At 54.2% G+C, this 13,054-nt stretch overlaps 1 protein-coding gene and 1 long non-coding RNA gene across 2 annotated transcripts; one reads left to right on the top strand and one right to left on the bottom strand.

Annotated features, from left to right (window-relative positions):
* The first annotated feature begins 1,637 nt into the window (after positions 1–1,637).
* Positions 1,638–10,115, top strand: ASB16 (ankyrin repeat and SOCS box containing 16). Its single transcript, XM_050934723.1, has 5 exons — positions 1,638–2,360; positions 3,154–3,421; positions 5,632–6,124; positions 7,242–7,355; positions 8,189–10,115. The coding sequence occupies exons 1-5, from the start codon at positions 2,048–2,050 to the stop codon at positions 8,372–8,374; spliced, it is 1,374 nt and encodes a 457-aa protein (XP_050790680.1). The 5' UTR covers positions 1,638–2,047; the 3' UTR covers positions 8,375–10,115.
* Positions 8,656–12,904, bottom strand: LOC127040515 (uncharacterized). Its single transcript, XR_007771453.1, has 3 exons — positions 12,785–12,904; positions 12,318–12,433; positions 8,656–8,801 (listed from the first exon to the last, which is right to left on the bottom strand). It is a non-coding gene; the product is annotated as an uncharacterized LOC127040515 (long non-coding RNA).
* Positions 12,905–13,054: the final 150 nt, after the last annotated feature.

Raw genomic sequence — 13,054 nt, 5'->3', positions numbered from 1 at the left:
TTGCCCTCGCTGGGGAGAGACGCGTGCAAGGACTGCGGGATCAGCCCGTAACAGGACTGGAGCTGCAGCTGAGCACAACGGAGTTCTCGATATTGAAGCTGGATCCTCCCCGCCATTGGGCCACTGCAGCTCTGAGCAAATTCACCGAGAATCAAAGGAGCTCAGTACCTTTCAGGGTTGAGCCCACTGCTCCCCACAGACAAAGGCTTGTATCAAATGCAGCTGCGTCGACGTTGTTCTCCACGGGGCATCGGGATGGCAGCCAGGCCAGCCAGAATCCCTGTGCTGTGTTTTGAGATGGTGACGGCGTCACTTGCCCCATGTCCTGAGTTCCAGGGCCAAGCTTTTACCCTCTGTTCACCTCACTTTCTGGCACCCTGCTGATCTGACAGCTCTGTTCTTCTGTGAAATCTTCCCAGGCCCTGGCCTTAAGGGGATGCCATCGGGTTGTAAAAAATATCAAATCAAAGCCCATATCAAGGTGATGCAGGGGGCACCATCCCTCCTCAAAACCAAGAGGATTGTGTGGTTTAAAAAAAAAAAATCCAGCCTTTAACTCTTTCTTTACTCAGCTTGAATTGTGGAGGCAGCTGAGTTGGCATCGCTGTTTGGGTCTAGTCCATTTCACTGCCCTGTTCTCCTGCACTGGCAGGATGCTGCAGGGGCTGGGGTACACATGTGATGGGAGAAAATTATTTGTGAGGTAGGAAATAACTACAGAGGAAATGATCTTAAAAATCCTGAACCTTTCTGTGTCTCTTCAGCTCTATAAAACCCTGAGCGAGATCCTCAACTGGTGCAAATGAATGTAATCCCCATGACTCCCCTGGCACCTTGCTGACACACAGTCTGATCTCTCAGCTGGTGTATGTTTTTACCCAACTTAAACTTCAAGGATGCTTCAGGCGCCTGTTAAAAGCAGCCCAGGGCTGGCGTGATCAAGTGCCAGCACCCCAAAAGAGAAGGCCAGGCAATAGGGAGACTCCCATGTGTGGCTGGGGGGGGGAAGTGACCGATGGGCTAATGTTGCCTCAAGCAAGTTGTCTGGTTTGTTTTGTTCCCAACTCTGTCTAGTTAAAAACGGCTAGTGAATTGTTGAGAGCATCTGTCCTCGATGATTCCAGTTAAAATATGGCTTGTGATTTAACTCTCTCATCTGAAGATCCGTGCGGTTTGGGGGGTTTCCTTTCCTCCCACCCTCGCTCACGCTTTATTTGTGGACTCGAATTGAAAGGGCTTAAGGAAATAGTTTACAATGTCCCTGGTTCCCCCTCTGGGCCTGTAGAGAGGTGACCTGCTTCTCCTTTGCAGGGGTCTGCAATCGAGGGTGCAAATTCTCTGGCCCGAGGGGTGTGTTCTTCATTGTCTTTTATTCTGAATTTGGCCTGGGGGTGGCTGGCAGCACAGTGTAGCTAGGAGAAGGAGCAGCTCCTGGACCCAGAGAGCTGGTCCTGAGAAGTGTCAGTCACCTACAACTGTTCTTTGTCGGCACCTCTGAGAATTGGGCCCTGACTCAGACACGGTAACTGTTTAAATGCAAGGCCATGTGGAGACCTGGCAGCGGGCACCCGAGGGCTGCAGCATGGCCACGTGAGGAAAGGGAGGTGGTATTCCCTGCCCAGCACTATGCCGGTGAGCTGTCTGCAGTGCTTCCTGCCCTCTTGTGGACTCAACTCCCCCTGCTCAGTGGGGCGTATGTGGGGACAACCCTGCTCTCCACTCAGGGGCTGGGGAAATTCTCCCGGGGCTGCTGTAGGTTTGTTCTGCTTAAACTCCTGCCACCCGGCAAAGGTTAATGCCTCCAAACGCCACCGGCCCTGGATAGAACATGACCCTGCACAAAACTTCTGCTGCTGCCCGCCCTGGTAAGCATCCCCTCTATTTATAGCATGGCCTGGCTTGCTCTTCTGAATCAACAAGGGGAGGGGTTTTCTGGTCATGCCCATATTTACAAGCCTGAGGGAGGTGGCAGGGGGCACTAATCTGCTGCCCATCTCAGAGGCAAGGAGGCTTCCCTGGCTGAGCCCCATCCCGCGGAGCCAAGAGAATGTCTAGGGAGACCTTCGCGTTCACTTCCTCCACCCTGCGTGCGCTGCGCCTGCAGAGAGAGCGGCTGGAGTGGGAGGATCGTCGGAGGGCTCTCTCGAGGCAATGCCTGACCAGGAGGTTCCCACCGGCCACCAGCAGCTCCCTGCTCCCCAAGCCCGCCCGGCGTCCCCGGTACTGCCGGGATCCTGCTGTCCACAACATCCTTTACACCGGGGACCTGCAGACCATCAAGAACATCTTCAAAGACGAGGCTGTCGCGAACGTGATCGTGGAGACGGTCAGCGAGGAGCTGATGTGGTCAGCAGAGCTGGGTATGTAGGTGGGGTTTCTGATCCGGGCTTGTGGCTGGAACAAACCCAGGGCTGAGTGCTGCTTTCCTCTCCTCCACTGTCCTAGTTAAATGATCACCCCCCCATGCCCCAGCAGAGCCAGAGACCTTGTGCTCCCAGGGATGTGTCGGTTCTTGGGGCTTTGCTCAAAGTACAGCAGAAAGGAGCCAAGCAGAATTCAGCAAAAGCCCCCGGGGTTTCCTGAGTTCCTTACTCATTCCAGAACACTTGACTTCTCCTGGAGAGCAGGGGGTGGGCAGCAGAAATCCTGGGTTCCAGTCCCAGTTCTGCCACTTAATTGCTGGGCAGTTGTTGTTCATTTATTTGTATTACGGTAGCACCTAGATGCGCCAGCTGCAATGTGGGTCTGTGCGCTAGGTGCTGTACATACATATAGTCAGTTGCTCCTTGTCCTGGAGAATCTGCAGGCTAAATAGCCAAGGCACATAAGTGGTGGGAGGGGAAAAACACAGCAGCAGAGAGTTGGCAAAGATGCCCTGGCAGGGCAGTGTCCGCACCAGGAACAGAGCTCTGGTTCCCTGACACCCTGGCCCCTAAACCCCATTGCCTCTCGGCTCTTGAGCAAGTTGCTCCGGTTCTCTCTGCCTCTTCCCCCTGCCTCGCTGTGACCCTGAGATCACACAGATGAATTCCAGGAAGTCCTGGGGGCAGGAGGGTGGATTATGGTCAGTCGAGGTTGGCAGACTCGATTAATGACTGAGTGGAACAGCAGCACAGGGCTTTGAGATTCCCCTGCCCTCCTTCCCGCCCGCAGGTCTGTGGGTCCTGAGCCCTCTGAAGAAGCACACGTCCCCCTTGCGGATCGCGGCGGCCCGAGGCTATCGGGACTGCGTGAAGCACCTGATTCTGCAGGGGGCAGAGGTCGACGCCGTGGTGGGCGGGAAGGCCGCCCTCCATGACAGCTGCATCCACCAGCGTGCCGAGTGCGCCCAGCTGCTCCTGAACTATGGTGCCAACGCCAACGTGTTGTCAGAGGAGGGGCTGGCCCCACTGCATCTCTGCACCTCCCCGGAGACCTTGTGGTAAGTGTGGGGGTGGGGGCAGGGCGCGGTATGTCTTGAAGGGGAATTTCTACCCTAACCCACAGATCTATAGTGCAGGCAGGTCAATGACTTGCAAACTAGCTGGACTTTGGGAGGGGGGAAATGGCACTCCTCCAAGCTTTGCTCACAGGCAGAGATCCACCCACACTGGAGAAACCAACACAAGGTTCCATCTTAGATCGTCACACTATGCCCATCTTGGATCAGTAGCAAAAGAGGTAAGTGGTCTCATTTCAGTAGTTGTCACTAGTCTTCAGAGTTAACAAGATGGGTCGCACCTCCTTGAGCTATTGTTTCATGCTGTCTGCAGACACTGCTGCCTCAGTTCCTATTTTGACAATTCTATGCCCAATGGTCAGGGCTAGAGGTGTGGGGCCAAAAGCTGTGATGTGACCCCATGACGTGGCCACCTCTAGTTTTTGGGTGGTCTCTGAGCTGCCCTTGCAGGGGCCTGGCTTCCAGACCATACCCTCTGAAAATCAGTGCTCTGTCAGGTGTGTCAGTTGGAAACCCCCCTCCCCATAGTTGCTAGTGACTTGTGAAAATCTTGGCCTTGTTTTTGTTTTTAAATGAAAGCGGAGCTTGCAGAGCGTGAGCTGCAGCCTCCAGGAAAAAGCAGCTGCTCAGCAAAGCAGCGCATGCCAGCCCGACTCACCCTCAGATCCCAGCTGGCCCCATTGGCCAGCAGAGACACTGAGGGCTGTATGGGCCACAGAGACCGAATGTCCCTGTGAAGGTCCACACCTCTAGGGTCAGGGCAGCGTGGCCTAGGGACCAGTCTATAGCACCCCCCTTTAGTGCAGGGCAGCGTGGCTGCCCCAGTAGGGGGGCTTGGGCCCACCCAACTACACCGGGCCCCAACAGTGGCGTAGCAGCTTGCCACTGACTCAGCAGGGAGGGTCCTACCGAAACACGCTGCACTTCCAGAGGTACCACTCAGTCACCCTCCCTGGGTCGCTTCCTACCAGAGCCTGCGTTGGGGTCTCCCATGAGGCGCTGGGTCCTCTGTGTTCGGCAGGGCCGGTCGTCTCCAGGGTTTCCTCCAGTCACCGGGGTGCAGGCAGGCCATGGACGGCTTTGATTCTCGGCATAGCCAGAGCCTGTGGCTGGCCCTCGGCCGGAGCTTCCTAGGCAGGTCCTTCTCCTGCAGCCTCCCACCCAGAATGAGCCGGGCTCCCTCCCTTTATAGTGCTGGAGCACTTGGAGCATGCCCAGTCTTGCCGGGGGGAGAGCGGTGGGACTTCCGCTGTCAATACCTGGGGCTTAACCCTGTCTGGGCTAGTGCGGGGTAAGCGGACCCTGTCCCAGTCCCCTAGGAGAGCTCCTCTGGCGCAGGATGGAGGCACGTGGTGTGAATGGCAGAGAGCTGCCCGAGCTGTGTGTCCAGCCCCAGGGAATCTGCCTGCTGCTCCCCGCCCTGCCCCGAGGATGCTGGATCGCCAGAGTCCTCTGACACTGCCCCTGGCACAAGACGCTCCGGCCCCTGCCTGATGGGCGAGTGGGTGGTCGTGAGGAAGGCTTGTGCTCCCAGCCAGCAGGATCAATCTAAGCAGAGCGGGGAGCCCCGCTGCCGAGCCTGTGATTGCCAGGCCCAGGCATGTCCCAAATCCCTGTACCCTGCGAGTTGCACGGGAGTCATGGGGAAGCGAAGTGTGTGTCCAGAACTGTGCTGTTTGTGGCAGGAGCTAGGGGCTGGTGGATGGAGGCAGCACTTGCTTGGGCTGGGCCCTAGTCTGCATGGAACAGCCCCAGGGAGCTCCGGCCTGAGCATGGGGTACCCCATGCTCCCTGCTGGGGTTGGTGGGCAGGGAGCAGTCTGAGCTTGCCCTGCAGCAGTGCTGCCTGCCAGTCACCCTCTGCAAGGGACGAGGACTTAGTGCTGAAGCCAGGAGCCACCCCATAGACAGCCCAGTGGAGCCCGACCTTCCCATGGAGTTTGACTCCAGGCAGCTTGCTGCCCCCAGACAGATCAAAGCCCCAAGTCATCCTAGGAATGGCACCGGTTCGCACCGTGCCCTGGCAGCGGGATCTGAACCCAGCTTGGGAAGGGAGGAAACTCTCTGCAGCTGCAGTTCTGGGGAGAGGGACCCCCCGGCAGTCCCTCCAGGGCTCCGCACGGAGGCTGAAGCACCCCGGAGCAGCAGAGGTGGGGATTGGGGAAGGGTGAGCCTGGCTGTGTGTTTTTGCAGGTGCGCCGAGCTGCTGCTGGAGCACGGGGCCCTGGTGAACCTGAGCACCAGGGACAGGCGGACGACCCCGCTGCACGTGGCCGCCGAGCACGGCCTGGAGGCCCACCTGCAGCTCTACCTGTGCTACGGGGCTGCCCTCGCCCACCGGAACCGGGAAGGGGAGACGGCCCTCAACGCCGCCTGTGCCAGTGCCGACAAGCCGGCCGAGGCCGAGCGCTACTACAGGGTGGCCAAGCGACTGCTGGAGTGCGGGGCCGACGCCAGGACGGCCGGCAGGAAGAACCACACCCCGCTCCACAATGCCTGCGGCAACTGCCACCCCCGCCTGGTGGCACTGCTGCTCCAGCACGGGGCTGCTGTGAACGTCAGCAACTGCGCCGGCTACACGCCCATGGACTGCGCCCTGCAGGCAGTGGAGGAGTACCTAGACGGGCAGCCTGAGAGCATCATCGCCACCTTACTGGACCACGGGGCGGCGGCCATCAACCCCAAGGTGAGGGAGTGAGCGTGGGGAGGAAGGGAAATGGGCTAAATCACTGCCTGGCAGTCAGGACTCCTGAGGGAAGGTGGGAGTGGAGTCTAATGGTTAGAGTAGGGCTCCTGAGTTCTGTTCCCCAGCGCTCAGAGGAGGGAGTGGGGCCTCGTGATTGAAGGAGTGGAAGGCTTGGGAGTTGGGACTCCTGGGTTCTGTCCCCTGCTTTGCCACAGACTCCCTGTGTGACCTTGGCAAGTCAGGTAGGAGGCTCTGTGCCTCAGTTTCCCCATTTCTCACTCCTCAGAATTGGGAGGCTCAGGTAACATTTGTGAGGTGCATTGAACACCTTGGGTAGAATCAAGTCACATTGTCTAGTTGGCTGAGGGTGACATCAAGAGAAGAATAAAAGCCAGGGGAGGAGGGGGTGAAATGCATCTCCCTTAATTCCACCTCTCCTCCCCACCCGCCACCCTTGGTTGCTCTGATGATGAGGGCTAACAGGTCTTTTTTATTTATTTATTTTATTTATTTAACCTCTACCTCCCTGATTCTGTATGAGGCTCCCTTTGTGCCAGGGAGACAAGGTCATGCTCATGCTTCAGGGCACAAACCAGCCACTAATTGCTGGGGTCAGGAAGAAACTACATCTATAGCATTACTATTCATGCCCTTCTTGCATCTTCCTCTGAAATATCTGGAACCAGCCATCAGTGGCAGGATACTGGAGCAGCCGGGCCACCGACAATTCCCAGAGCACCTACAGCCTTCCTGAGGATCCCAAACCCCTTTGCAAACTACAGACCGACACGGCAGCACAGTATAAATGCAGCCATGCGGTACAGCAGTGTAGGGTGAACTTCACTCAGTGCAATGGGAGTTTAAGTCCCTTCTGAAACATGTGCACGTGGTAAGCTTTGCGTTTGCATGCAAGGAGGGAGAGTTGAGTCCTCCCTTGCTAGGATCTGACCCTGTCACAGCCCTAGAGCACTGGGACTTCCTGCTGAGGGGCCCACATCACTGCGCTATCGTCTCTGGCTCCCTCTAGCTTTGCTGGCACTCTCGCCCTCCTTGTATTTCTCTCCTCCCTCCTGGCCAGTTCACCCCTGTCCTCTGCTCTCTCCCGCCTGACTCTCAGATGCTGAAGTTCTGCTCCTTGGCCCCCCGTGCCCTGGAAGTCGTGCTGAACTCCTACGACCGGATCCCATCCTGTGATTCCTGGGTGGAAGTGGTGCCTCCGGAGATGTGGCAGGTAAGTCCAGCTCGCAGCCCGCTTGGCACCAGACAGAGCAGGGGAGAGGGGCAGCGTGCTTGGATCTGGAGGCTGAATGGTGACTTGGCCCCCAGATCAGGTGCATCAGGAGCTGCAGCAGGGCAAGCGGCTGCCCTGGAGGTATCTGCTGGGGACAGAGGGTTTTATACTGCTGCCTAATATGCAGCCAGATGCTCAGTCTGCTTGGGGCTGTAGGTGACACATTAGCCATCCTAATGGCACGTATTCTGCGTAACCTTGAGAATTTGGGTCTTTGGGCAACTCGCCTGTGGGGACCAGACAGTGGGATCTGTGGCTGCGGGACCATCTCCATAGCTTGGGACTTTTAAAACTGGTCCAGATAAAGAAATCCCCTCTCAGCTGCAATCCCGCATTGGCCAAGGGACTAGATCAGTGGCTCCCGAACACAGCTCAGTACGGGTGAGATCATTGGCTGGGGAGAGGCTCCAAAGAACAGAAGATGTGGAGTTAACGCCCATAGAGATCTTGGTCCTCCAGGTTCTAAAGAGGACGGGGATATAAGCGTGGAAGGGACCTCCTGGCCCCTACTGTCGTAGGCCACCCATCATATCATCCCATTCATAAGTTTGTCCAGTTCCATCTTAAAGTGAGTTCAGTTGTCCCCCACACACACCTTGGAGGCTGCTCCAGAACCTCCCTCTGATGACTAGAAACATCTCATTTCCAGCCTTTACTGAGTGCATGATGGTGGACTTAATAAAGTGAGGGGTCCTGCCTCTCCTTGCCCCTGTACTCACTGCTGAGCCCTGTGATAGACGGAGCCTCGTTTAATCCTCCTTCCGTCTCGGCAGGAGCACAAGACGTTTTACGACTCTGCTCTCCAGATGACGAACCAGCCCCGTCAGCTGCAGCACCTGGCGCGCTGCGCCGTGCGAAAGCACCTGGGAGCGCGGTGCCATTCCGCCATCCCCAAACTCAACCTGCCTCCGGCTCTGCGGGCTTATCTGCAGCTCCCTCTTGAGGGTTACATCCGGTGAAAGAGAAGATGCATCCTTCAGGCGTGTTATTTGGGGAATGGCTTTGAATTGCTGATGGGTGACTGAGATCCCAACACACCAGGGCCCGTAATACTCTGTCAGTTGAACATGTCAAGTAGTAGCCCTGTGGGCTACTTATCGAGTAAGTTGCTGCTCAGTGGAAGGGCAGTTGGCAGAATCTAGCCCTTTCTGAACATACTTTGATAACAGGGCTCGGCTTGTGCCAGCACCAGTTTCTACCCCGCTCTACTGCATATAATACGAGGACAAAGGATGGTCAATGACATTCAAAAGCAGGATACTTAAAAGTGACACAGCAGAATATTCTTTCCCAGGCAGTACCTGCTTAGTCAGGGGAACTCATTGCCACAGGACATCACTGAAGCCAAGAGCTGAGCAGGACTCAAAGGAAGGACTGGACATTTAGCTAGAGAACAAGGAAATGCCGAGTTAGAATAGTAAAACCTTCTAAAATACAAGAGTCTCTATATTTAAACCCTTTCTGCCTCAGGCCACGAGCCAAATGCTGACTAATGGGGTTAGGAAGAACGTCTCACTCTGACGGGAACAGGGAACATTTCTTCCTCGTCCCCAGGGCAGGTTATTCCACAGCAATCTTTTGCTGGGTTTTCTGCACCTTCCTCTGAAGCAGCTGATATCGCCCCGTGTTGGACACAGGACACGAGGCGGGATGATCCCTGGTCTGACTGATGTCCCTGTGGGTTTTTCTGTTTTTAAACTCTTCTTTCTAAGTACCAAGAACTGGGGTCATAAACTCAAGTCTTGGGGATGCTGGTGCCCTCCGTGGACCCAAAACGATGCCCTGGCTACAAACATGCCAGTAGCTGAAAAGCGCAAAACATGAACGCCGATCAAATCTGCCACCAGGTCTTGCAATGCCTCTGGCTGAGGCCTGATGCCCGCAGTGTGTCCCACTTCCAAACTGGAGTGCTCATAAATTCAGCAAGGAGTGTGGTGTAAAGATCTAAATGTAGGGTGACTAGATAGCACCTGTGAATAAACAGGGTGGGGGGTAATAGGTGCCTGTATAAGAAAGTCCCCAAAAAGAGGACTGTCCCTATAAAAATGGGATATCTGGTCCCCCTATCTAAATGGACAGAGCCAGAGGAAGTGCCAGCCCAGAAGCCCATCTTGTTCTGTGTCCAGGAATGGCTAGGTCCGGCTCATTCTGGAGGAGGGGTCAAGGATATCCCCAGTGGCCAATATTGGAATAACCTCCCTATAGGAGATGTTTCCTGCTGACCCCTCTATTAGCTTATGCCTTGAAGCAGGAGCATTTAAAAAAAATAGCTAGCTCTCTTCATCTGTAAATCTCAAAGCAGTTACAATGGCAGGTGTGCTTCATTACCCCCTTTACACTGGGGAAACCAAGGCACGAGGCAGTGGAAGTGACTTGTCCTAGGTCACCCAGCAGGCCAGTGGTAGAGCTGAGAATAGCTTCCCTGATTATCAGTCCACTTCTCTAGCCACTAGACCACATTGTAGCCCTTCCAAGGGATTTTAAAAACAACCTTCTAATGTAATTCTGGATGTTCTCATTATCTGGATAGGTCCAGTCTCTTTACTTGAATCCTGATTATGTATTTTAATCTCATGAGCTCAAAAACTGCCTGCTGTTTGCAGTAAAATATTCTGTTCTGCTTCTGCACTTTACGGGCAGCCTGTGTTGTTAGTTTCCCCATGTAAAATAAAAAGCTACAGCAAATATATTTCAAAACAAGCTTGTTTTAAATTTTTTCCTACGTTGCTGGGGGTTAGCATGGGTGTGTGCACTCTCGTGCTAATGAGTGTATCCCTAGCAGTTCCTTGCGTGTTAGCATAAGCACTCTCCTCTGCTGCTTTGATACTGGTGTCATCAACTGTTGCACCTTTAGAGAAGGATACATCTGAGAAGGAAAAGCACCAGCGGGGGGTAGTCAAAGCCATTAGCTGCGGAGTCAGGATTGACTTTCAAGGAGAGGCTGCATAAGCTGGAAATGTTTCACCTTGCACCGAAGCAAGTCAGAAGGCGGCCATGGGAGAGATTTACGGGTCCCCAAGCGAAAGCGCTGTTACGAATGCTCCTCTTACCCATCTCCAAGCCCTTCCCAAATGTGGGAAAGCAGGACTCCATTTTAAAGCTGGGACAATAGGGAATGGAACCCAGGATTCCTCTGCTCTAACCCCTCTGTTTTCCTTTGTAAGAAGGTGTGAATGTTTCATCCTTTAACCACCACCCACACACTGTATTATCCTTAAAAACCAAACCGGCCTAAAACCCCACTCCAGTCGCAGTTAAAATTTCAGACACTCATTTTTCTTTCTGCCTTGGAACCCCTGCCCTATGGACTGGAGATGGCGGTGAACAGGGCCAGGGCCCATTAGAGGGGGACGCCAGGCTGGAAAAGTCCTCTTTGGCAGGGGGTGCAGCACAGCTGATGGCCAGCTTCCTGCAGTGGGGTGATATACAGGAGATGGGCAGTGCACCGGGCATGGTGAATTCACAGCCAAGCAGTTAGAGAAGGAGCAGTGATTTTATCTATGGTATTGCTAGGCCATTTCCATGGTAACCAAGCACCTCCCTATGCCCTTGGGAGGCAGGGCTATGCTTGTATCCCTGTTCTACAGAGGGGAAACTGAGGCACAGGGAGCCTGGGGGCCAGCAAGAAATAGAACTTAGGGCTCCTATGTCCTAGGACAGCACCTTGACTACTGGGCCATCTGCCCTCTCTCTTATAACTAATAAAAAGTGAGAGAGGGGCTTGCACCCAACCCAGCTCCCACACCAGACTCTAGCACTGAGCCCCATAGCTTGGAATACCACAGCCCAATCCTCCAGTCCACATGCTCCTGGATTTGGGGGAGTCAGGATCTGCTCTTTGGGGTGTGGAGGTGATATACATGAGGATACCAGCTTGCTGGAGGGGCTCAGAAGCCATCACTCCTAGTAGAGAATGGCTGGGTTCAGTACAGGAGGAGAGTTAATTTTTTTCTCCCTCTAAGCACTAGACATGGGCTGGTGCCATAAGCAGTATAATGAACTTCTGAGCTGGTATGATAGCTGGCATGTTGCAGAAGCAACATTGAATTCCGAGGATCTAGATTTTCAGTTAAAACCAATGCTGTCTGGTTCCCTTTAAAACATTGTAATGTAGGAAGTGTTTCTATAAAAATGTACTACTGTCTGTTATTGGATGAAATCAGACTTGCTCAACTGTGTGTCACAGCCCCTCTAGTGCTAGCAGCTAAGGGAGATTCTCCTTTAGCTCCAGTGGTCGATAGCTATGGTTTTACAGAATAAGCATAAGAGTCCTATTACTGGCCTAGTTAGTGCCATGACATGCCATATAGTGGATCTGTTAGTGACTTGGAGATCTCTAGTTAGAAATCCACTTTATCTCAAATAGTCTCTCTCATCTTAGTGCAAACCCTCTTGGAGTCTGATGTTTAAACTAGATTTTGGATTGGAAAGCGAGTAGTGCTACTTTTCCAACCTCTGCCAGCTTGAGATGTGACAGCAAGAGTGCACAGAGCTTCCTAATACAACCACGCTTCCTCTTTTGTGGGCTTTGCCCAGCAGAAGTGAAAAAGTTCAGATAATAAGTAAACTACCATCCTAAGGCCTCAGAGTTCACACCTGCTGAGCTGAATGGGGAATGAATTGTGTCCAGCTACCTGCAGACTCCAGAGGGTTATCTTGGTCACCAGCAGGGCTAGCAATTTGGTTTTAACGACAAATAAAAGCTTAAGAAAACCACCCTGGAAATGCCACAGCAAGACGCCTCTGCCCCTCCAGCCTGTCCTGTCCCCCACAACCGCCTGGCGTCTGTTTCCAGTTCTCCTTGCCCCGTGTTTAGCAAACCCCTGTGCTTAGCTTTAGCCACTGCCGTTCAGAAAGGCTTGTGCTGTCTTTAAAGAGATGGAATGAAGAAGCTTTACTTACCAACTTGTGTCTTAATGAGTGTTTAAAGCTGACACACAGCCGGCCAGGTCCCTCCCTTTGAATTGAATTCACCACTCTGACTTGCTGCTCGTTGCGCATCTTCTCACCAGCTTTGCCTGGAAGACAGGACCAGCCCTGAGGTTAGTCTTCCAGCCTCCCTCCAGCCCCCTGGAACTTAGCAGCAGCAGAACAAGCAGAGGTGTGACACAGGCTTCTAGCTCAACAGGGTTCACTCCCCCCATCTTCTTCTGGGGGTAGGTAAACGGAGTTCCACGTCCTTTACTGCAGGGGGTCTGTAGGTGGAGACATCTCCTGGGGTGCCCTCTCTGCAGATCCCAGGGCCCTTTTCATTCTTAACATCACCCTCCTCATTCCCCTGCTTTCGCAGGTTGCTGTGAGCTGGTTATCTTCCCCCAGCAGTGGCTGCATTTCGGTGCTGGCAGCTGTCAACAACTTTGGGATCCTACCCAGTTCTAGACAGCGCAGCTGCAGCCCTCTCTCGATGCTTTCAGAAGCCAAAGAGCTTTTCCTCTCCTGACGCCAAGTCTGGTGGCTTCGCCCTCCTTCCCCTCTCCCAGCATCTGAGGGGAAAGCCTGGGAGCGAAGAGGAGAGGGAACTGGGAGAGTAGGGAAGTGTCAGTGCACCAGGAATGCTGTCTCGAGTCCCAGCTCTTGCAGCAAGACATGCCAGCCACCTGACTGAGCCGGGCAGTCTATTTATTGACATCTCCTCAGGC

Source organism: Gopherus flavomarginatus, chromosome 25, assembly GCF_025201925.1.
Source record: "Gopherus flavomarginatus isolate rGopFla2 chromosome 25, rGopFla2.mat.asm, whole genome shotgun sequence".
Classification (NCBI taxonomy): Eukaryota; Metazoa; Chordata; order Testudines; family Testudinidae; genus Gopherus; species Gopherus flavomarginatus.
Note: the sequence above shows the minus strand (reverse complement) of the source record. Positions and strands in the feature narration are given on the sequence as shown.